Source organism: Callionymus lyra, chromosome 17, assembly GCF_982586985.1.
Source record: "Callionymus lyra chromosome 17, fCalLyr1.hap1.1, whole genome shotgun sequence".
In the NCBI taxonomy this organism is placed as follows: Eukaryota; Metazoa; Chordata; class Actinopteri; order Syngnathiformes; family Callionymidae; genus Callionymus; species Callionymus lyra.
This window is the reverse complement of record NC_141834.1, coordinates 19,239,189-19,261,208: the sequence shown is the minus strand read 5'-3', so window position 1 is coordinate 19,261,208 and position 22,020 is coordinate 19,239,189. Positions and strand designations below refer to the sequence as shown.

Below are 22,020 nucleotides of genomic sequence, written 5' to 3'. Positions count from 1 at the left end.
CTTCCGGGTTAGCGACGCTCAAGATTTCCATCATAAAACACCTTCAGTTTTTAAAACGTTTTTTTTTTTCGTTTTCACATAACGTTTCGCTTCACACATCTATCACCACAGTGTTTATAATTAAATATAATTAAAGGTGAAACTTGTGTGTTAACAGTTTCCGGGTCAATCTGAGTCTGCATTTCCACACCTCTACCGAAAGATGGCGCTCTGTGCCGCGTAAAATGTCGCACAAAAAATGTAGAGAAAATCACTAACGTCCGTTAATAACTGATGTTTAAATTGACGCGAATCTTATTTTTTAGAAACGGTATTAATATTTAAAATGAACCCACTCTTTAAGAAAAAACACGTCTTACTGGTCAAGTTACTTGACTTGTACACCGGAGTGTATGGTCTTATTCAGGAATTAAAAATAATTTAAATTTGACCAGGTAAAATTAACGACGTTACAAATTATATTCGGTCTATTTTAGTGTTTTTTTTTTAGCTCAAGAAATGTAATTTTCTGTAACTTTATAGTTGTTTACTTACCAAATGTGGCGATGACCTTCTTTAAATCATTTGACCTCGTCTTCTAATAAATAATTAAATATAAATGTGGAAAATAGTTTTATGTTATGGACAAAATGCAAACAATTTTTGTTCTGATATCTTTCTTTTTCCAATTATTACTTTTGTCTACTACGTAACCAGTGTGTTCACCGACGCATAATAAAGACGTCACTGCGCACCTTAATGAATTAATAAGGCAACTTATTAAAAATGAAGTATTTTAGTCATATATTTATGCCATTAAAAAAAATAAAAAATGTAGGCAGAGGTGAATGCATCCATCAGTCACATCCCCCCATTTAACGTCATCACAAGTCGACGATGTTTACTCTTCATGATAGTGTGTGAAGTGTGGTTTTATAAATACTTGTATATTTCGTACGAACAAAACCCATCAAACAGCTTACGAAGATTTCATGTACATTTATTCTTACCACGTGGAACATATAGTATAAAGATTTCATACTGAATAAATGATATTCATTGAGCCAAAAAAAAGGAGGGGGGGGGAGATTTACATGTTGTCTTAGCTACATAGTCTGAAATACAAATATGCAGAATCCATGACCGGAGGAAGAAAGAAAGAAAAAGAAAAAGAAAAAAAAAAAAAGGTTGTCAAGTGTGTACTTCATCTATTTTATTTTTGTTGTACCAGAAGAACATGTTTTGAGCTGTGTCTGTCGTCCTACAGAGACCAGAAGAGTGGGTCTGCACCGGCGAGCGCCTCCCGTCACTCCCCGAGAACAAGAGTGAGAAAGAGTGACACAGACAGAGACAGACACAGAGAGTGTAATGTACAACGTGATATATACACCACAGCAACGCTGTTGTCGAGTCGAAAACCAGTCCTAAGAGGTGATTTCTTTTTCAATAGGGTATTCATACAATCAAGGGATAAGAGGAGGTAAGGGTGTTGTAGGTTCTTGATACTTTGGGGAAGAAAGCCGTTTTTCTGTCGAACACCAAAACTATAAATGACCTCGGAACTCTAGACGAGCGGCGTCGCCGGCCTCCGCGTGAAACGGTGTGTTTTACAGAATGCTTTTACACTCAAGAGCAGTACAGTACAGAAAAAGTCCTACAATCTACTGCACACTGCACAGGCCTCCCCGGTGAAGGTTTCTATTGACAGCAGGTCGCCCGTGTCGTCAGGCTGACTGGTGATCATCCAAACTACGGCAACTATAACCAGTAGGCCACTTGTCAAGTCTGCTTCACCTCTGAACGTGGGCCAGTTACAGACTCATTGGACGCCCTCCGGGGGAAAAGCGAGGGCTCCCAAACTCACTGTAAACGAGACAGCAACTTTGGTTACAGTTTTTGTTTTTCAGCTATTTATTTAATCATTTATTTATCTTTATCAAAAAAAAAAAAAAGTACTTTTTTTCCCCCCCTTTAGTGCAGAACAGTCTCCCAATCGTGGTGCTCAGCTCCGCGTCGTCCAGTTGGCGTTTGTAAGTAGTGTCACTTTTTCTGGGCATCCTGGTGTGTGTGTGTGTGTGTATGTGTGTGTGTATGTGTGTGTGTGTGATCCACTGACAGAGTACAAGAGGGCTCAGAATGGAATCTGAAGGAGTTTCATAAATTAAAACAGTCATTTGAAATTTCCTTGCCCCGTTATACACAAGCCAGGTTAACCAGGGAAGGGGGGGAAGAGGACCCCCCGTCCCCCCCGCCTTAGAGTGGAGCCGTGGCTCCCTACAGCTGTCATGACTGGCCTATCAAAAAAAGTACATCACAAATAACATGAGAAACCAGCGAGTTCATAAGGGGCGACACCGACAGGTCGAGGAGTCTGGACTCGTGTAGCGTGAACTCCGAGTGGTTCTCCTCCACCTTGGCTAAGGCGTGCAGAGCCCGGGCGGCTCGTCGCATCATGTCCGGACTCGTGGGTTCAAAATGCATCCCCTGGAGGTGCAGCAGGGAGGTCTGGCTCTGCTGGAGCTGGGTGGCGGCGAGACTGTCCTCGAGGAAGCCCAGCAAGTTCCCCACGCTGCCCTTCTGCACGGCGATGGCTCGCGCCGCTATCGTGTCGCCCTGGGCCAAGTTCGCCAGCAGAACCACCGCCATCTCCCGGCAGACCGCCACCTTCCTGTCGCCGATGAGACGCACCAGGTTGCCGTACAGCTTTTCTAGCCGGCCGAAGGGGGGCGTGGCCAAGATGAGGTCCACGTTGTTGTCCTGGATGCTCAGCTTGCTCAGGGTCTCCAGGACCAGTCTTTGAGGTGAGAGCGCACTGTGTGGGCCCAGACTAGGGAATGGATCCTGGGCCTCTGCGGACGGACACACGGCCCAGTGCAGCAGACCGTCCAGGAGGGGCAGGCAGATGCTCTCGGGGTAGAGGGACAGGTCCAGCTGGCCGGAGATGTTCGCCAAAGTGACCAACGTGTTTTCTCGGAGCAGCTCCAGGCAGTCCCACCACCACTCGTCCCTCTGGCCCGAGCCCTCCTCCGTCTCCTCGTCCTTCTCGTAGGTGAGCGGCGCCTGCTTGCGCTCGGGGTGCCGGTGGTGAAGCAGGATCAGACGACCCAGCAGGAGCAGGAGACCCGGGTGTTTGGACATCTCGTGGTCGTTCCCGGGCACGAAGGAAAGGCTGCGCACGATGTTGGAGATGCAGACGCACCTCTTGGCTAGTGAATCCTGCCAGTGCGCCAGAGCGATCAACGGACCCTCGTCCTTACTGTGGGGCTCGTCCTCCAGGATGGGACCCGTCTGCCGGGGCCGCGGACTGAACATGCTGCCGATAGAAGAGAGCGGTGGATCGTTCTCGTCGATGCTCTTCTCGTCCGTCTCGTCGGGTTTCTTCTCTCCGTCGAGGGAGGACGAGTCCGGCTCTTTCTCGGAGGGAGGACCCTCTCCGGGCTCTTTGCTCTCGTCCTTCTCCGGCTCCGGCGGCAAACAGGACTCCTGCAGATCTTCTCGGATTTGCCTTTTCAGCAGTTTTTGAGGGACGGGAAATCGTTCTCTTGGTTCCAGGAAGTCCTTGCAGGGTTCAAAGTGTGTCTGAATGTGCTCGGTAGAGTCTCCTCCTCCGGCGCTCCAATGGAGGAGACCACTGTTGAAACCGTTGGGGTGGTTTCTGGCCAGGCAGGCGGCGAACGGGTCTCTCTTTCGGACCACCTTCAGAGGATACTTGTCGAACTTGCTGGCTTGTTTGGGTCGATCGCCGCTGGTCAACGGCGTCGAGGGTTCCGAGGGCTCCGCTGAAGACGGTTTGGCCTTCACGTCTTCGTCCACGGGCTTCTCATCTTTCCTCTCCGAGCACTCCGGTAGTTTCTCCTGCTTGATGACGGGTCTTTGCACTTCGTTTCTTTCCGACTCGTCCTCGTCCTCCTCGTCCTCGTCTTCGTCGTCCATGTCTTCGGTTTGGGGTACATCTCCCCCGTCTTCAGACTCTAGCTTCAAGGCGTCGGGATCGAGAAGCGTCTTCTGGCCGGGGTCCCCGACCTCGTACTCCCGAAGAATACCAAAGATTTCTATGAGGCATCGTCTGAAATACTCCACCACCAACTCCAGGAGACCAGGCAACTAGAAAGAGAAGAACCAAAACATTAGACGACCAGATTTCTCAACTGACCACAACAATCCTGACTAGGGGGCCATGATACGATATATAGTGATAGTGTAGTAACAAGTATATATGTGTAGTATTGTCCAGTACTTGACTCTGGTGTTTACATTTATTTACAGACCACATGACTCTCGACTCTGCTTTCATTTGTTTTCAAACCAAAATATGTCCAAACATCAGCTTTAAAAGCTGCTGGACTCACTGTATCCTCTCGTCCTCAGTCATCACCTGGATCTTGTTATGTATGGGGTTAAATTGTAACACAAAAATGAACAAATGCCATTCATTGATTTCATTTATATTATTTCATTGTTTTATTTTGGAATAGGACAAAATAAATCCTGTGTTGTGTTTACAACACTGGCAGTAAAGTTTCTGAATATTTGCACGTGATTGGTTTATTTATTTTATAGTTAATTGTAATATAAATTATAGAAAGCCGTTTGTACATTTTTAAATCATGATTTGAAAGACGAAAAATGTTTTAATACAGTGCTGGTGCTTACTACAGCATCGTTAAAAAAATATTGCATTGTTAAGGTTTATATACGATACAATTCTATAAAACAATTAAATAATTGTTTTTCTCCATCATTTTTGATTGACAAGAGCCACTGTAGCCACTGTATAAAATGTGGCCCCTTAATACATTTTTATTGCTATACAGTTCATGATAAATACTCACCAAGTTAAGATCGAAGGTGGAAATACTGTTGTCGTCGTAGAGGAGAATGTTGATGGTGTCCAGGGCCCAGGTGCTCTCAGCCAGTAGACCGGACTTTAATGACATCATCACCCTCCACGCTTCAGGGGTTCCTGGTTTTGGGGGGAAAGAGGTTCAAGCCTGGCACTGAAATATCGTGAGTGAGTAGAGAACGTACCGATCTCCTTCATGGTGAGTCTCCGCCGTGGCTTCAGGATGGGATGCGAAGCTTCTATGGAGCCCATGGGAAAAGGCATGTCTCGTCTTATTAGCGGCGACTGTCCTGGGGGGGGCACGATGTGCGAGGCAGGCACTGGGGGGCCGGCCTTCTGCATCTTCATGACCCCGTGCATGTAGGGAGATTTACTCGGGGAGGTCCGGCTCTCCATGGGGCGAGGCATGGACGCTGGGCTGGACACTTGTGGAATGTGGTTCTGGACACCCTGAGGCTGCTGGTAGTTGGACTGCACCGATCTGGGCATGGGCTGCCCGGGTCCTTGTGGACCGTACGGAGGCTGCCGCGGGCCCATCTGACCCCCCCACTGCCCGTCGTGATTCATGCGCTGGTCAGCGGACATCATCTCTTCCGAGCGGTTCATGCCGGGGTACCCGGGTCCTTGGGGTGGGCCCCCGGGACAGCCGGGTCGGTTGTGGTAGTTCTGATAGTTCATGTCTCGTGGTCCCTGCCACATGGCTCCCTGAGGACCGTCTGGGCCTGAAGGCATCATCTGAGGAGGCATGGAAGGCTGAGAGTTGGGTCCCGACCCTCCTTGCATCCGCTCGCGGCCGAACGAGAACGGGAACTGATTGCCAGGACCAGGGGGTCTGCGGTCAGACCCGGGGTAGGGTCCGGTGGCACTGTACTGATTGTAGGACTCCTGCTGTCCTGAAGAGGGCGCAGTGGCGCCTCCTGGCTGCGGCTGTGATGGAGGTTGTCCACCAGGGTAAGGCCCGCTGTAGTCGGCCTCATGTCGCTTGGATGGAGGGTAGCCTCCCTCCATTGGACGCTTGTACGCCTGAGCACAAATGAAAACGTCACAAATTAAAAAGCAGCTAATTGATTGAAATCTATTTAAATACATTAGCTGCATAGTATGAAGGTTCATCAATCAGATAAGAATGTCAAAACTCAAATTTTTCTACTGAAGTTTTGTCTTGTTAAGCATTTAATTTTTAGAATTACACGTTTTTTTTAAAGAAACATTTTATACACAGTTTGATATTTGGATTTATACAATACAAAACGATCCATTTTTAATTCATAACATTCTTAATGGGACATAAAAATGTTGCCACTATTATATATATACCAACATATTTATGGAGAATTTAAAAGCCACAGATTAAATACTGAATTGGGAAAACATATTTTTGAATAATTGAAATAAAAATAAATGTTTAAATGTCAAATAAATACAAAAATACCATCAAATGATAGAAATGATTGATGAAGACACCGATATACTTCTACACATAGTACCACCTCAGGTAAAAAAATACCATCAAATAATAGAAATTATTGATGAAGACACTGATATACTTCTACAAAATACCTGTTGTTGCTGTGGATACATTCCAGGCTGTTGGTTTGGGTAGGCGCCAGTAGGGGGCGTTCCCTGCCCAGGATACTGATTACCATAGGAATCATGCCTGAGAAGTCAAATCTCGTGAGTTTCAATGGAAAAATACACGTTATGCTCTAAATCAAATCAAGAGTACACGGCTGCTGATCGGACTGGAGTGAACACTGAGTCAACGTTTAACGCTAAAATAAGTAGTTCCTGGATTCTTGTGTCGCTCTTATAGTTTTCACTCCGAGTACATTTAAAACCCAGTTAATGAAATCCTGACCGTGAACCCGTCGTCCACAACATTAAGAACCTTTTCAAGCGGTTCAATAGTCCACTGACCGTGGCTGCTGCGGTGGGAAGCGGTTTGGCGAGTACATCCCTGCATCGGCGTTGGCGGGCATCATCGGGTTAGGCTGAGAACCGCTTGCTCCCATGTTGCCTTCTGGGCCCATAGACGGCTCTGGTCTGGAAAAGAAAATCGTCGTTAATGACGACTTCGAGTGTCCCCGATGTAGAGGACGAGGACAAGGAGCAGCATCGGATCAGATCATCTTAATCGGCCACTTCACAGCAACTACCGCACGGTATTGATCGTAACGATGGGAGAACTCAACGTTCAGAATTCTATTCCATTTGTGATGTCATTTTAGCTTTATTTCAGTTGTACCTTTGTTGTTGCCATGACAACTAGACTTTGCTTTAAAGCTCACCGATTAAAGTAGCTAATTCCCCAACTTCACTAAAACTAAACAGCGACATTAGTAGTAAGAATATATATCAATATACTTAAATAACACAATATAAGCAATGTTATGATGACTGAGGACGAGAGGATACAGTGACTTCAGCAGCTTTTAAAGCTGATGTTTGGATATATTTTGAAAACAAATTAAATCAGTTACGACTTCGTCAAGAGTCATGTGGTCTGTAAATACTACAACACCAGAGTTAAGTAGTCGACAATACTACACATATATACTTGTTACTACAGTATCACAATACATCACATTGTTGTCACTGTATCATGATACACATCGTATCGCCAGATTCCGCTGACCATTAGTGACAAAGGGGCTTTGTGAAAATGGAAAATAATAATATAAAGTCCTCTATAAAGTACTTTCAAACATTGGCATTAGTTTTTTCAATGAACACAAGAACATGAAGATAAGGAGCCGGGGGCAGTGTTGTGTCTACGAGTCCTAGAATAAAAAACATGTGATCCTTGCATAGACGCTTCTAATACGCACACATCATATAAATGTCTGCACTTTGAAATCCGTTACAAAGACACATCAGAGAACATGTCTCTCAACAGCTTCATTTGATTCACGAGTCTAAATAAGGAGCATTCCAGGGCTGCATACATTTGTCTTTACAATACATACTTTTGTTTAACTGAAGGCGGGGAAACAATCTCAGACTAATTGTTGGAGCCGTCATTCGTTTCTATACAAAGTGAGGGATCCGTTAGTTTAAGTCAAAAATCTGATTCTTTAGAAAGTCGATGAAAGTTTTAAATGCTATTTAGCCCAATTATTTAATCTTTAAATGCCCATGTACGGGCATCTTGTATGTTGTTCATCTCATTTTATATTTATTTAATACATACGTTTTAATGTTACCTCAAACAATTCAAACATTTTCTAATACGGATCGTTTTAAACACACAGATATGTTGAATTTTGCAACAAAACAATTAACAGATCAATTAATCTAAATATTTATCAAACTGATTTGGCGTTATACGTCGAAGTCGAAGACCTACAGCAAAATGATATCTTCCCACATAAAAGGGATTTATTTTACAACACAACCACAATACCTAGTAGGAGGTAACAATCATCGTTACCCCTTTACTTATAGTGCCGGCAAAACTGAATTCCCATGATGCCCTTCCAAACACTTCTCTATTTAGCGACGGCTGATTGGTCACAAAAATACTAAAATTAAATGCTACGGTTTCATCAAATATGATCAACAACTGTGATTGGTTGGCTGGGCGGCAAAGCATTACGGGAAGTTCTTTAGGTTGATGTTACAGAGAGTGTTGTTGAGAGGGACAGCATCTCATATGTTGAGTTTGAAAGATCAAATAAATTAGTTGTTTTAAACCTTGTCCTTTATCTTTATCCAATAATTATGATGTACGTATAAAAGAAAAGAGTTTTCATAACGTTAACTCCACAATGAACGAGGGACGACTGTGAAAGACCAAGGCTTCAACAATCAGATATATCAGCAAATGTTCAATCAATAGTTTATTTTTTTGTATTTACGTATATGATGACAGTCATCCTCTGAACACCGTCCTCAGTGAGCAGAGAGGCAGATGGAGCACGAATGCTCCTCCCATGATGCAATACTAATAGACTCAAGGACTCATTCATTCCTCGGGCTATTAGATTGTACAATTCTGAGTTTAGAGGCAGGAGTGAAGCATTGTGACATTCTGTTCTATGTTACATCTTTGTATCGTTTGTCTTTGATCTTTTTTCTTTATCTTTAGACTTAGATTGTGCATCTCTTTTCTTTTATTTCTCTTTGTTCTTGTTCTTATATTTATGATTAATCGTCTGAATTGCTGTGTCTAATAGGAAAAACAATTTCCCGAAGGAGACCTCCTGAGGGATCAATAAAGTTCTACCTACCTACATATTTTAGTGAGGAAACCATTCACAAATCCAGGGCTTATTATAAAAAAACATTGTAAGAGTCACTAACTTTACAAACTGACATAAATCATCTTCTTTACTCCAGCTTTGGTAAATAAAAACTCCAAAAAACAGAAACATGTTCCTACCTCCGGTCGTAGCCTGGTCCATAAGGGTACTGGTGTCTGGGCCCCATTGGCATCGAGCCCATCGCCCCAGGTGGCCCTCGGTTGAATGGAGGCTGCGGTTGTTGTTGCTGGTCGCCCACGCCACTGTTGGGTCCCTGGCTGGCAGGTAGAAACTGCTCCCCGACTGAAACAAATCATTCACATCGTTGTTATTGACGTCTGAGACGCACTTGCTGTGGCTCTGGTGTTTACCTTTCCGCATGTTGGTGAACGGATCCTTGTTGGGTTCGTAGCCGCTCATGCGCATCTCGGGGGTCATTCCCGGCTGATAGGCCGAGTTGGGTGTCAAGTTCTTTCGAGGGAACGCCGGGTCACTTCCATCAGAGAAGGGGTCTTGGAGGTTAACGCTGTTCCTGGCAAAGAAGCGGATATGAAGGAGGAAAAAGGAGGGAACGCGGGGAATGGCGTTAGTGCCGTCGACGCCACAGAGATAAAGAGTTTGAATAAGAAAGACTCACCTGGACCCTGGTGGCATGGATGGCATCTGGGAATGAGGGGTGGAGGCCGGGGTCGGAGGTTTCAAGTCGCCACCCTCGGCCATGGAGCTGCTGGTGGACTGGGGCGTCTGCGGGCCCTGCAAGGATCCCGACCCAGCTGTGGAGCAGAGTGACGCTTCAGTTTGGAAGTAGAGAAGATACAGCACAGACTTTAATGAACCGGGCCCGACTCGGGTGTTTGACAGAAGTGTCACAAGAGATGATGGACGAGATGAAGGACTGACCTGGAGAGGGAGGCTGGACCTTAGCAGCTTGGTTCTTCTTGTTGTCGGTGAAAATCTCCGGGGGAGGGTCCTCGCCACGCTCGATTTTGCACTCAAAGGCATATAAACACTGGATGTACTGTTTCTTCAGAGAACTGGCGGCGCTGCTGGATGTACCCACGTTCAGAGAAGTGGCCAGATCTCGCCACTTCTTGTTCTTGTTCACCTGAAAACGAAGATGTGATTACGACGAAGCAAAAAGGCGGTCGATGATCCACGAGGGTGTCGTCGCTAACCTGCGTCATGCCTCCGATCTCTTTGACGGACACGTACAGCCGGAAGAGGTCGAGGGGTTTCCGCCCGACGGCCGGGAGGTTGGTCATGCCCATGGCCTTCTCCTCGATGAAGGCCAGGTAACGATCCACCCACATCTTCCTGTCGGGCTCCGGACCCAACTCGTACAAGCGCATGATCTTCTCGCTGGTGGTGGTGGAGGAGTTGGACTTCTGTTTTCGGAGACGAGGAGAAAAAAATATTTCAGAAAACCGACATTCTTATCAAGTGTTCTTCAGAGAGAAGATCAGCGTACCTTCGCTTTAGGTTCAGGCTTGGGTGGCGCGCCGCCTTCCACTTTGTTATTCATCTTGTTGTTCATCTCAGGACTGGGGGCCATACCTGCAAACATGAAGGTACCGAGTTAATATGAAGACATTCATGGATTCATAAATCATTTTTAACCCTCAAACACACCACTCGAGTTATTAGCCATGTTCGGCCCCATGGGGTACGGCGAGCCACCTTGAGCGTTCATCATCCCCGGCATGTTGTTCATCGGAGGACCGTACGGTGGACCAGAGGCCATCATACCCGGAGACATGTTGGGATACCCGGGCATCCTGGAGGACAAAAGATGAGATTGAGGTGGTGCGTTCAAGAGCGTAGGATATCACACTATAACTGAACAGTAAACAGTAATAACTTCAAAGAACAAATTAAAACAAAAAAATATCAAATGGACTTTCAAACAATTGCAAATTTTTCCAATATTTTTAAAGAAAATAGGCAGTTATTCAAGTGAATTTAGTATTCTGGGTTTGACTAGGTTACCTTTTCTGCACTTTTTTTTTTTAAAAACTGAGTTTTGTATTTCTAGTTTTATTCTTTTTTACTTGAAAATGTAGTGGAAATGAGGACCCAAAGGCTTTAAAACAATGCGTTTGTGGTATCCTTTGTGTTGTCTCAGGGTCAAGGTAAACGACCTCCACCACTGCATAAGTATTTATGGAAGCCAGGGAGGTTTGTTCACCTTGACCCAGAGACAACACAAGGGATGCCACAAACACATTTGGTTTTAGGCCTTTGGGTCACTTTGACCCTGAAAAAACATTGCTAGGGAGAAAAACAAATTCTGCCAGTTGAGGCTCTCCAAAAATAACAATTATATGTTTATTATTATTTTTCTTAATGCATTCTTTTGGAAAGTTACAATATTTTAACTTGAAAAGAAACAAGTTTCTTTCCATGTTGACAAAACAGGATAAATGTTCTACAAATTCGAACGTGAATCTCATTTTGATGTCTTTGCACATTAAAAATGTCATAAAAATAAAGTGTTCAGCAAAGGTTTCAAATTTTATGTCAAGACTCCCCTGGAGAAGAACTCGCAACAAACCTGTTGTGCATGGAGTTGGAGGCGTGGTGCTGCATGGCGGCGGGGTCCTGGGGCTTCCTGTTCATGCCTGGAGGAGGACACATTCCCGAGGCCACCTGGGGCGGCATGTTCCCCATGTTGGGCGGCATGTTGGGATTCATATTTGGACCCATGTTGGGATTCATATTCGGGCCGTACGGACGCGGCCCCATTTGATTGGGAGGCATGCGTCCGGGGGGCATGCCGGGGTACTGCTGCCCGCCACCTTGACCCATCGGACCCATGTTTGGCCCGGGATAGTTGGTGTTGGGCATGTTTCCATAGCCGGGCTGCCGAGGATAACCTGAGGAGGGCGACACACGGTGGAGGGGGTTGTTTGAGTGACACAATGGTGTTGGTCGTCAGAGGAACAATGACACTAAAGTTCAGGGAGATCTTTTGCTAGCTCTCGGAGCAACAAGCTTTCGTCACAGCATGAGCTCTACTGACAGGAGGCTCTGGTACGTCAGCTGACTCTCTGCCTCGCTGCTATTAATAGCTGCGACAGAGTCAGAGGGAGGGACTTACAATAGCATTGCTATGAAGCAAGGATGCATCCCACACAAGGAAATACAGGCACTTAAGTTGAAAACCAGACAAAAAACACTTTTTTAACATCATGTTTTTAAAGAACACCCTTTCATTCTGATTAAAAACTAATGGAATTAGCTGAAAGAACAACAACTATGTTAGGGATTATATAGAAACATCTTTTAGAATTGTATAATAATACAGTCGGAATAATATACACAATTTCTTGGATGTTGGGATATAAGATCCCACCTTATTGTCGTAATATGTATTGTGAGATTTGTACCAAAAGAGGATCAATATTTGGTTTAAAAATCATGGAAAGTAAGAACTAAGAAATGGTTCAAACCTGCTGACTTGAAGCAGCTGATTAACATTGTTTAAAATACAGAATTAATGGAGAGACTCGCTTATAAATGGAGATTAATACAATATTTTAGAGAAAGACTGGTTAAAATGGCATAAATATAAACGAGATAACTGGAAATTAATACTTTATATAATAATGATAACGAAAATTACACAACAAATGAGTAAATAAGCAAAAAAGGATCATGAATGTATACATTTATACTTATGTAGATTGGTATTTGTACTTGGTTTTCAACAACAAATCCATCGATAGTTCTGGTTCAATTCATTACATGTATAGTTTTTATCCATTTGTTAAATGTTTAAATATATATTGTAACAAATATATACTATTCGGAAAGATTTCTTTTACAATTAATGTTCTACAAATTCTCATATGAATCTCTATACAAGTTAAAAGGTTTAATAGAAATAAATGGGAGATAAAATGTATATATTGAAATCACCTTGAGGGCCATACTGTGCTCCTGGTTGTCCATATCCGCCCATAGAGTTGTTCTGCTGATATGGTCCCATCCCAGAATGCATCTGGCCCCCTGACGACTGGCGGGGGGACAGCGCCGAGGCCGACTGCGGGGAGCCATACGGGGGCATCTGAGGGTTTCTCTGCATGAATCCTTCGAGGGGAGCCACAGAGAACATGAGCAACTTTATTCAGACGTGAACTTTAATCCACAACTCACCTCTCTCCTGAGCCATGGGAGATTGACTCATCGCCGGATGAAGGCTCCCGTCCGACTGCACACTCGAGGGCCGAGGAGGCATCTGGGTTACTGTGGAAGAATATTTCAAGTTATGTATGACAGTAAACACTGAAATACAATTACTAATTTGAAATTCACTACAAAGTTGGCTCATATAAAACACTATAGAGAACGAAATGATTCATTAAAAGTCGTATACCAGGCATGTTTGCAGGGGACAGGGGTCCTGCTCGAGGCGTGCTGGCGGGGGAGCCGGCGGGGGAAGGCGAGGGCCCTCGGATGCCCGGCAGGTGTGGGGACGTATGCGGGGAGAAGGGCGACTGGGCCGGGTTACTCTGCTCCCCTTGGCTGCTCGACACCCCCGACGTGCTCACACCGGGACTCAGAGCCCCCTCTGTACACGTGGGCAGGTCGTCGATAGACCCCGACAAGTCCTGAGCACAACAAGAGAAGATCAATACGAGACGTCAGAGACGTTATCGCGGGTTGCTAACATAGGCTCATCTCGGAAATCCAGGGTTGCTTTTTTATCCCCTCATGTCTCTCTTTTTCTTTTTTTTTTTCAAAGGGAGAAACTCGTGCACGGCTCTTGCTGTTGTCATGGTAACAAAGGTTTGTAGGATGGCAGCTGAGTCAGCATGTAGCTCAATCCTTGCCATGTGATTTTTCACACAAAAACAAACTGACTCTTCAGTTGTACATTTGGTTGTTTAAACATTTGTAGCCACAATGCTGCACATTAATAATTAAAGAGCCCTTAGTTACTAGTTAATGGCCAATACTTACCAAAGCTAGATATTTAACTTATCACTTAAGTACTTTTGTAGTGAGTGTACTTGTACTAATGTTTATTGCTGCTAATATTTATCACTTTTTTATTAATAATGATTATTTTTTGTCGTTTATGTTATTATCATTTTTATTTTAATACATGTACTGTATGTCTTAATATAATGTACGTTTAATCTTTTCTGTGAACTTCGGTGACGACTCAACTTGAGGAGAATAAATCCTCATCTTGTACACGAAGGACAATATTGAACATTCTCGTCAACACAAATGAACATGGGTGACATGCATGAATAGAGTAAAAAAAGCTTTCAAAAGTAAAGCTGAAAATTACATAAGCGTGTCTGACCGGAAGGCTGGAGGGTCGGCCTTGACCGTCTTCCGGTCCGATCTTAGCCTGCGCGGACGACGAGGCGTTGGACTGGAAGGAGTCCTGGGACACCTCCTGAGAGACAGTTATGAAGTTATATTCACAGACAGATACACTTCCGCACGTGGAGGATTTAGAGCGAAGGGTACCTGCTCTCGTGAAGGTGGGAACCGCTGATAAGGTGTCTGTTGTGCTTGCTGTTGCTGGGGGTTCGGGGGGTACCCTGCAGGCGGCCCCTGCGAGTGCTGAGGAGGCTGAGACTGTGTCTGTTGTTGCTGCGACGGGGGTTGCTGAGGTCCCTGCGCCGGTCCCGGGTAGTTTGACTGCCCCTGGGGTCCTGGAGGGGCCTGAGAACCGGGCTGCTGCGAGGCCTGACTAGGTGGACCCTGCTGTTGGCCGTAGGGGGGCTGGCCGGGCTGTTGGGCTGAGGTTTGGGAGTAAGGTGGCTGGGTCTGCGGGGGTCCTTGGGATGACCCTGGCCCCGACTGCGGGGGCATGTGTGTGGGCTGATAAGGGGGACCGCCACTTTGACCGTGCGGGGCAGACGTTGGAGGCGGGTGAGGTTGCCCAGGATATGGCGTTTGTCCTCCCGCTTGGGCCTGTGGAGGCTGAGAATACGGAGGCTGCTGCTGCTGCCCAGGATGAGGGCCCTGACCCGGCTGACCATAGTACGGTCCCTGGCCCTGAGAGCCGTATCCGCCGGGCCCCTGCTGTCCGTAAGATCCCATCTGAGAAGCACAGACTCGGATTAAAACCAGAAAACAAGACACCGAACGATCTTCCGATCACGTACCTGAGGGCCGTAAGGCATGCCAGCCATGCTGCCTGGGGTACGTCCTTGCATTCCCACTGGGTATCGCTGGGGAGTCGGCGGGCCGTACCCCTGACCGGGGTAACCCGAACCCTGCTGGGGACCAGTGGGCGGCCCCTGTTGCGATTGTTGAGCGTACGGACTGCCAGAACCATAAGGCTGTCCTCTCATCTTAGCCATAGGATCGATCGGACCAGAGGGCTGAGGAGAGAAGGAACCACATTAGGATGTAGAAAAACAGATTATTAGTGTTAGAATCAATCATTTTAAGATGTGATGGTGTCGTCAAAATGACCAATTTAAGTTTTATTAAAAAACATTTACACTTAACTAGGAGTATGAGAACAGAATACATTTACATATTATTGATATTTGTATTCGTAACTGTAAATAAATCAACCTTCAAGCTTCATTTCTTCTCTTGTGAAATTCAACTATACTGTAGATCCAACCCAGTCTTCATCTTGTGTCAACTCTGACATTTTTACTACACAAGAAGCTCAACACATCCTTGTTCCAACTGTATCACGAAACATCTTCTTTCCCACTCAACACACAGCAGTACCGACTGAAAGTGATACGTTTTCTCATGTTAGTCACACGACCAGGACGAATGACACATAAAAATCAGGAAGTACTTTCACAACCTCGAGCTGGGAAAGGGAACATACTCTCTGGCTCTTTTCACGAAACATAAGAAGCAATTTTATCGTCAAGTGTTGTAATACAAATCAATTTTAATCTCAACTACAGGGGGGGGGGGTGAATATTTTGAATCATTTAAACGCGACCGAATCCCAGAGCGTAGCCTTTGCCAAAAAAACAATAACAAACCGGATCCAGCGACTGACTTTACAAACGGATCTAAATGAAATAAATAAGAGCTGCACATGGCTAATCTGCATAAGACAGAGGAAACTCCCTTGGTGGGTGAGAGATGGTGGACCGACTCCTGATTGGCTTGGATGGGGGTTGGGGGGGTCGTATTGGGGGAATTCTTGCAGTCACACAGTTGAACTTGTGTGCCATTCTAGACAGACGGGCTACACGCCAGTGTCCAGGCCCGGGCAGGAGAGGGCACCATCTATTGGGTCTGAACAATGAGGATCCGACATAAAAACTTTACTAGTCACAAGGATTCAAGTTTAGCTGAAGTCGTAACACCTCACATGAGTCATAGAGGTCGGTAAGGTAAGGTAAGGTAAAACTTTATTGATCCCTGTACGGCATCTGAAAACATCCTCATCGCCCATAAAACGTAACCGATGCATGTGTATTAGCTCGTGTGTGTGTTCGTATCAGCTGCTGTCGCAACACATCATGATCAATGAGCATCGAATGAGGAGCCAATCAGATCCCGGTTTGACGTTCAACCCAAGACCAACCATCTACCTCGTGGCTCCGACACATTTTTTACCTCCATAATTCAAATCCCGGACGCCCGTCACACACCCACACACAACACTATGATCACACAAACTACTTTGGTGACTGGACCAGAAGTTAACTTGAGTGTAGACAACTATTACACGTTATTTTACCATCTTTTCAAATGCTTCAAGGACACGTTTTAATTCAAATTTTCTTTTTAGACATTTCTTACACCGTATTTCCTGAATCCAATTCAGCCAAATACAGACGTTACAAAGCAATTTGTTAATTTTTAACACTGTGTATATATATATAAAAATAATGAGGGTCGACCAGAAGTTACAAATAGAACCTACAACCACCTGCTCGTTCTTCTGTACCAGGTCAAGCCTCCCTGGACCTACTTAAAGTCATGGTAACCCCAAAATTTAACTCGTTTTTTTACTCGCCATCATGTCAACTAAGGATTGAAAGAGTAATTTGTGCCTTTTTGGAGTTATAGGCAGAAATGTATGTTCGTATAATGGTCGCTAAAGGGGGCTCACTTTTCTACGTCCAAAAAGACACTTAAAAACATACAAATACCCCAATACTACTGGTCTGTTAGGTCACGTATGTATTGAAGCTTGGATATGAGAAATTGTTCAGACAAAAATGATAATAATTCCATATATTTTAAGCGTGTTTGTAGCAGAAACAGTGGCATCTCAGCACATCTTGAGACTCCATTATTTGTGTTTATTCCCAATTCTTGCTTCTTATAGACACCTGCTACAATCAAGCTTCAAATATAAACTTATTTACAGTTTTTTCACGTTGGGATTTCAACACAAGAAGGACATTACAGGCGAGTATGAGGAAAGTATTTTGACATTTTTAAGTTTGAAGAAAAGTGAGCCTCGTTCACGACCATTATATGAACGTGTAACTCCAGAAAAAACACACATTACTAAGAAATACTTCAGATACGAGTGCGTGGGAAATGGCTTCAACTATTCCTTTGAACTTTAAGAAGAAGAAAAAAAATACCTTTATTGGTTCATATTCGACGTATTTTAAAGATAAAAGCGAGAGAGCAGAGACCTCAGAGCAGAGCCATGGAAGCTACAGAAACCGACCCGCTCGCTCCTCCGGTTCTGAGCCTCCTTCACTAAAAAACTCGGGCCTCCTTCGCCTCCCCGGGACCAACTTAACCTTCCGTCGTCTCTCCCCTCGACACGGTGGACTTAAAGACTAAAGAACCGAAGCTAAAACGTTCATTTAACGGTCTGTCGTGAAGCAGAAAACACACACACACGGGGAGAGGACGCCATTTTAGAGTCTTTGAGAACCAGACAATGGCTGCTACGTTGTTCAACTAGTCGCGAGGAAAAAGCGGCGAGAAAAGTCTTAAAAAACATTCATATGGTTTGTTTTTGTGGGGGGTTTTTACCTGGCTTCTAGCTAAGGGTTGCCCGGCACTTCCCGGACTCATCGGCGACGGGTGATGGGCCCTTTGTTGCTGCCAGGCCGGGCTGCTGCTGCCTCCGTACTGGCCGCTAGTGTCCGCGGCTCCCTTGCTAGCTCCTTCCTGGCTACTGTAGTCCCCCGACGGGTAGTTCGAGTAGCCCCGGGTGGAGCTGGGCGAGGTGAGCAGCTTGTTGAGCGTCGGCGTGGACGTGGGCTGCGGGTTCCCGATGTTATATCTCTGGTTGCTGTAGGATCCGGCGGCTGGTCCGCCCGCCGCCGCCGCTACCTGCTGCTGCTTCCCGGGCGCCCGCGGGGAGTTCATGCCGTAGCCCTGGCCCGGATACGGTGTCCGGTTCGGGTTGTAGTTGTTGAACTGGTGGTTGGAGAAGTCGTGGGGCTGATACGGGTCCATGATGTTGCTCGACTGAGCGACCATGCCAGGGCTTTGTTGTCCGCCATGTTGATGAAAAGGGGCCCGACCGTAGTGCTGGCTGTAGCCGTGCGAGGCGGGCGTGAACGCGGGGCCGTGATGGTGGGCCATAGCCGGGTGGGTGTTATTATTACTCCCCTCCGGTCCGAGGGAGTCATTCTGGTTATTATTGTTAGCCCTGGGCGGGTTCCCATTCCCGTTCTTCATTTCGGGCTCCCCTCCTCCCGCTGCATTTCCAGCGTCGCCGCCGTCCTGCAGATCTCCCCCGCGACCCGGTGACCCGCCGTCCAGACCCGGCTGCTTTTTCTCCGACTGCTTTGTCTCGCCCGGTGCCGAGTCCTCCTTGGACTCGGGTTTCTTGAGCTCGGAAGGCGGGCTGGTGTTGAGAGTGGCGACCTGAGCGGCCATGATACTCACCCCCCCACCGCTCTCTCTCTCTCTCTCTCTCTCTCACAATCGAACGTTATTCTCTAGAACCATTTATCCTTCACCTTCATTCCCATCGCTTTTTTTGGGCCGGAACCGAATCCCGGCTTTCCGAACACCCCCCCTTCCCCTTGGTTCCGCGGTTGTTGTTTTTTTTAAAGAGGCGATGTAGGTTCCATACAAACGCGGCGAAGGAGAAGCGACAGAGATTGTTGTGGGAGTTACTGAGCCCGGGCAGAGGCAGGAATCGAACCCAACCAACACGAGGCTTCGTTAGATACAGCCATTTTACTGACCCGCGCGGGGAGATGCAAAACCCGGACTGGAATCCGGAGCGGCTTTTTTTTTCCTCCTCTTCCTCTCTACAAGCGCAATATTGTTTTGATCAAGTTTCTCTTGAATAAACAGTCAAAAATCACGCAATTGATCCTCAAAATCTCATAATTTTTCTCTTAAACCCAACAACACGTATATGAGTAAAGTCGGATTCTATTTTTTAAAAGTATTTCACAAGTGAAAGTGGGTTTATTTGTTGGTTTTGAATCAGAAAATGGTGTGTTTTGGGGCCACATTGTGTGAGTTAAACATAAAAAAGACAGTGTTTTTTCCACGGCAGAAGGAGGAAGCCTTGCAGCAAAAGAGACTAGCAATGCACATTCCCTCTCTTTCCCTCCCCTGCCTGCTCTCCTCTTCCTCCCCCTCTCCTCTCCTCTGTCTGTCTCTCACTCCAGCAGAAACACTCTGTGCTCGCGGTGGGGGGATGGGCGCCTGGAACACACAACTGCGAGGAAAGAAAAAACACACACACTCTCTCCCCCTCACACACACACACACACTCACACTCGCAGACCTTATCTAGCAGACGGATGATGCATGGACACTTTCAAAGTCTCTCAACAATTTAGGGGGAGAAAAAAATGGGAGCATTTGTCTCCTCCCCTCGGTCAAATGAAGCAGATATTTTGGCAGGGTGTGTGTGTGTGTGTGTGTGTGTGCACGAACATGGGAAGTGTGTGTGTGAGAGTGTGTTTAAAAAAAAAAGAAGAAGAAGAGAAATGTGTGTCGACTAAAGTGGGGCAGCCGTTCCTATCCTCCCTCTCCTTCACTTTATATTCAGTTCCATATAACCTCCACGCGCGCACGCGCACACACACACCTCTAGGGGGGGCAGAGCAGGCAGGAAGTGCCAGTGAGAAAAGACACACACTTGATCACATGTACAAACATCGCAACACAATTTAACATTCTGCCTGACACACCCCCTGAAGCAGCACTGAGCTTTTGCACAAGCTGCTCTTGTAAATTCTCCTCCGCACCACAGCACACACACACACACGCACACACACGCACACACACACACACACTCCATACACTCAATTATATTACTGTTGCGTGACAACACACACACACACAGAGTGAGAGACGTTTGAAGGGCATTTATGACACACACACACAGGGGCTGTTCTGGACTGATGTTTTGAGGGGACACCTCCAGGATGAGGGACCAGGATGAGGGACCAGGATGAGGGACCAGGATGAGGGACCAGGACCCTGGACCAGCAGAGGATCTTCATCCAGAGCAGACACAGTTGTGCAGAGAGACAGATTTAATGTGGCTTCCTCTCCCCGCCTGACTTCATTCTTCTGCTCCGGCTGCAGGGGAAACACGGAGTGGATGTACTGGGGGTGGGGGGAGGAAATAACGAGGATTTTGAAAAGCATGCCTAGCGCCACCTGCAGGCGGAGGAGAGGAAGACAAGAACGATAGAGGTCGTTCCATCAGCGGTTTCTTCTGGGACGTGTCAGTCGTTGAGCTCGTAGATACCCGCCCCCCCTCAGATCCCCTAAAAAAAAGTTTATTTGGCGATGATGTTTGCGGATGATTTAGGGATTTAACTAGATTTGACGAGAGGATGATAAGTGTTGCTGATGGAAAAGATAAGTTGAAGACCCCGATTAACATGTGCTTTTTCATATGCATTTTCTCTTTACTGCTAGATTGTCATATACAGAGTTCCCAGCTGCACAGGGCGACAGGCAGGTGACATATTTGGTGTTTTATGCATTAAGGTGCCAACAAGTCCTACGATGTATATTTCTAATTGTAAATGTTGATTAAAGATATACATTTTTATTTTGTTCCTGGTTTTAATTCAATTCATAATGTATATTTACCTTAATTTTGTAAAAAAAAGAAAAAATATATATATATATGTACATTTAAATGTATTTATTTAATGCATTAATTGTAACACTATTATTATTATTGTTATTTAGAAATATTAGAAAGTAAGTGTTATGCATAAGTCATGCCTTCTGCAGCTAAAGGAACAATGAAATCCTGTGAGATCCCGACGATGACTGAGGACAGGAGGATACAGTTAAAGCAGATCATTGGACATATTTTGGTTTGAAAACAAATAAAATCAGTTAGGACTTCGTCAAGAGTCATGTGGTCTGTAAATACTACAACACCAGAGTCAAGTACTGGACAATACTACACATATATACTTGTTACTACACTATCACAACACCAGAGTAAAGTACTGGACAATACTACACATATATACTTGTTACTACACTATCACAACACCAGAGTCAAGTACTGGACAATACTACACATATATACTTGTTACTACACTATCACAACACCAGAGTCAAGTACTGGACAATACTACACATATATACTTGTTACTACACTATCACAACACCAGAGTCAAGTACTGGACAATACTACACATATATACTTGTTACTACACTATCACAACACCAGAGTCAAGTACTGGACAATACTACACATATATACTTGTTACTACACTATCACAACACCAGACTCAAGTACTCGATAGTACTATACATATACTGTATACTTGTTACTACACTATCACAACACCAGAGTCAAGTACTCCACAATACTTCAAATATATACTTGTTACTACAGTATCACTATATGTCGTTTTATTGACCCTCTATCGTGATACGTATCGTATCGCCAGACCCTTCACAACACACACACAAAGGACTTTGTACAAAGGCAAAAATACTCCCTGAATATATTTCTAGTAGCATGTAGTAAAAGGTATTCACAGAATAAAAATGTATGCCGTCAAAAACCAGAGAAGCACATTTGTATTT

The 22,020-nt window shown here is 45.4% G+C and overlaps 1 protein-coding gene across 7 annotated transcripts; it reads right to left on the bottom strand.

The window, feature by feature from the left end:
- Nucleotides 1–963: 963 nt before the first annotated feature.
- arid1aa (AT-rich interaction domain 1Aa) lies at nt 964–19,205 on the bottom strand. Of its 7 annotated transcripts, none has more exons than XM_087779147.1 (20): nt 18,013–19,205; nt 15,192–15,410; nt 14,548–15,126; nt 14,363–14,473; nt 13,439–13,673; nt 13,219–13,308; nt 12,982–13,152; nt 11,615–11,936; nt 10,693–10,838; nt 10,532–10,617; nt 10,239–10,448; nt 9,964–10,168; nt 9,701–9,854; nt 9,435–9,595; nt 9,204–9,366; nt 6,740–6,865; nt 6,383–6,479; nt 5,008–5,845; nt 4,812–4,942; nt 964–4,083 (listed from the first exon to the last, which is right to left on the bottom strand). In XM_087779147.1, exons 1-20 carry the CDS (start codon nt 18,865–18,867, stop codon nt 2,263–2,265), a joined length of 6,720 nt encoding a protein of 2,239 aa, XP_087635273.1. In that variant the 5' UTR covers nt 18,868–19,205; the 3' UTR covers nt 964–2,262. The 7 variants fall into 7 exon arrangements, with proteins under 7 accessions (XP_087635273.1, XP_087635274.1, XP_087635276.1 ...); XM_087779148.1 differs by having other exon boundaries at nt 9,435–9,589; XM_087779150.1 differs by having other exon boundaries at nt 9,701–9,836.
- Nucleotides 19,206–22,020: the final 2,815 nt, after the last annotated feature.

What these genes read in the sequence shown, in the direction of transcription:
- arid1aa (XM_087779147.1), bottom strand. Translation starts at nt 18,867, where the DNA reads ATGGCCGCTCAGGTCGCCACTCTCAACACCAGCCCGCCTTCCGAGCTC. An exon ending in AACCCTTAGCTAGAAGCCAG is followed by an intron (nt 15,411 to 18,012) that starts GTAAAAACCCCC and finishes TTCTCTCCTCAG; the next exon opens with CCCTCTGGTCCGATCGATCC. An exon ending in TCCCATGGCTCAGGAGAGAG is followed by an intron (nt 13,153 to 13,218) that starts GTGAGTTGTGGA and finishes CTCCCCTCGAAG; the next exon opens with GATTCATGCAGAGAAACCCT.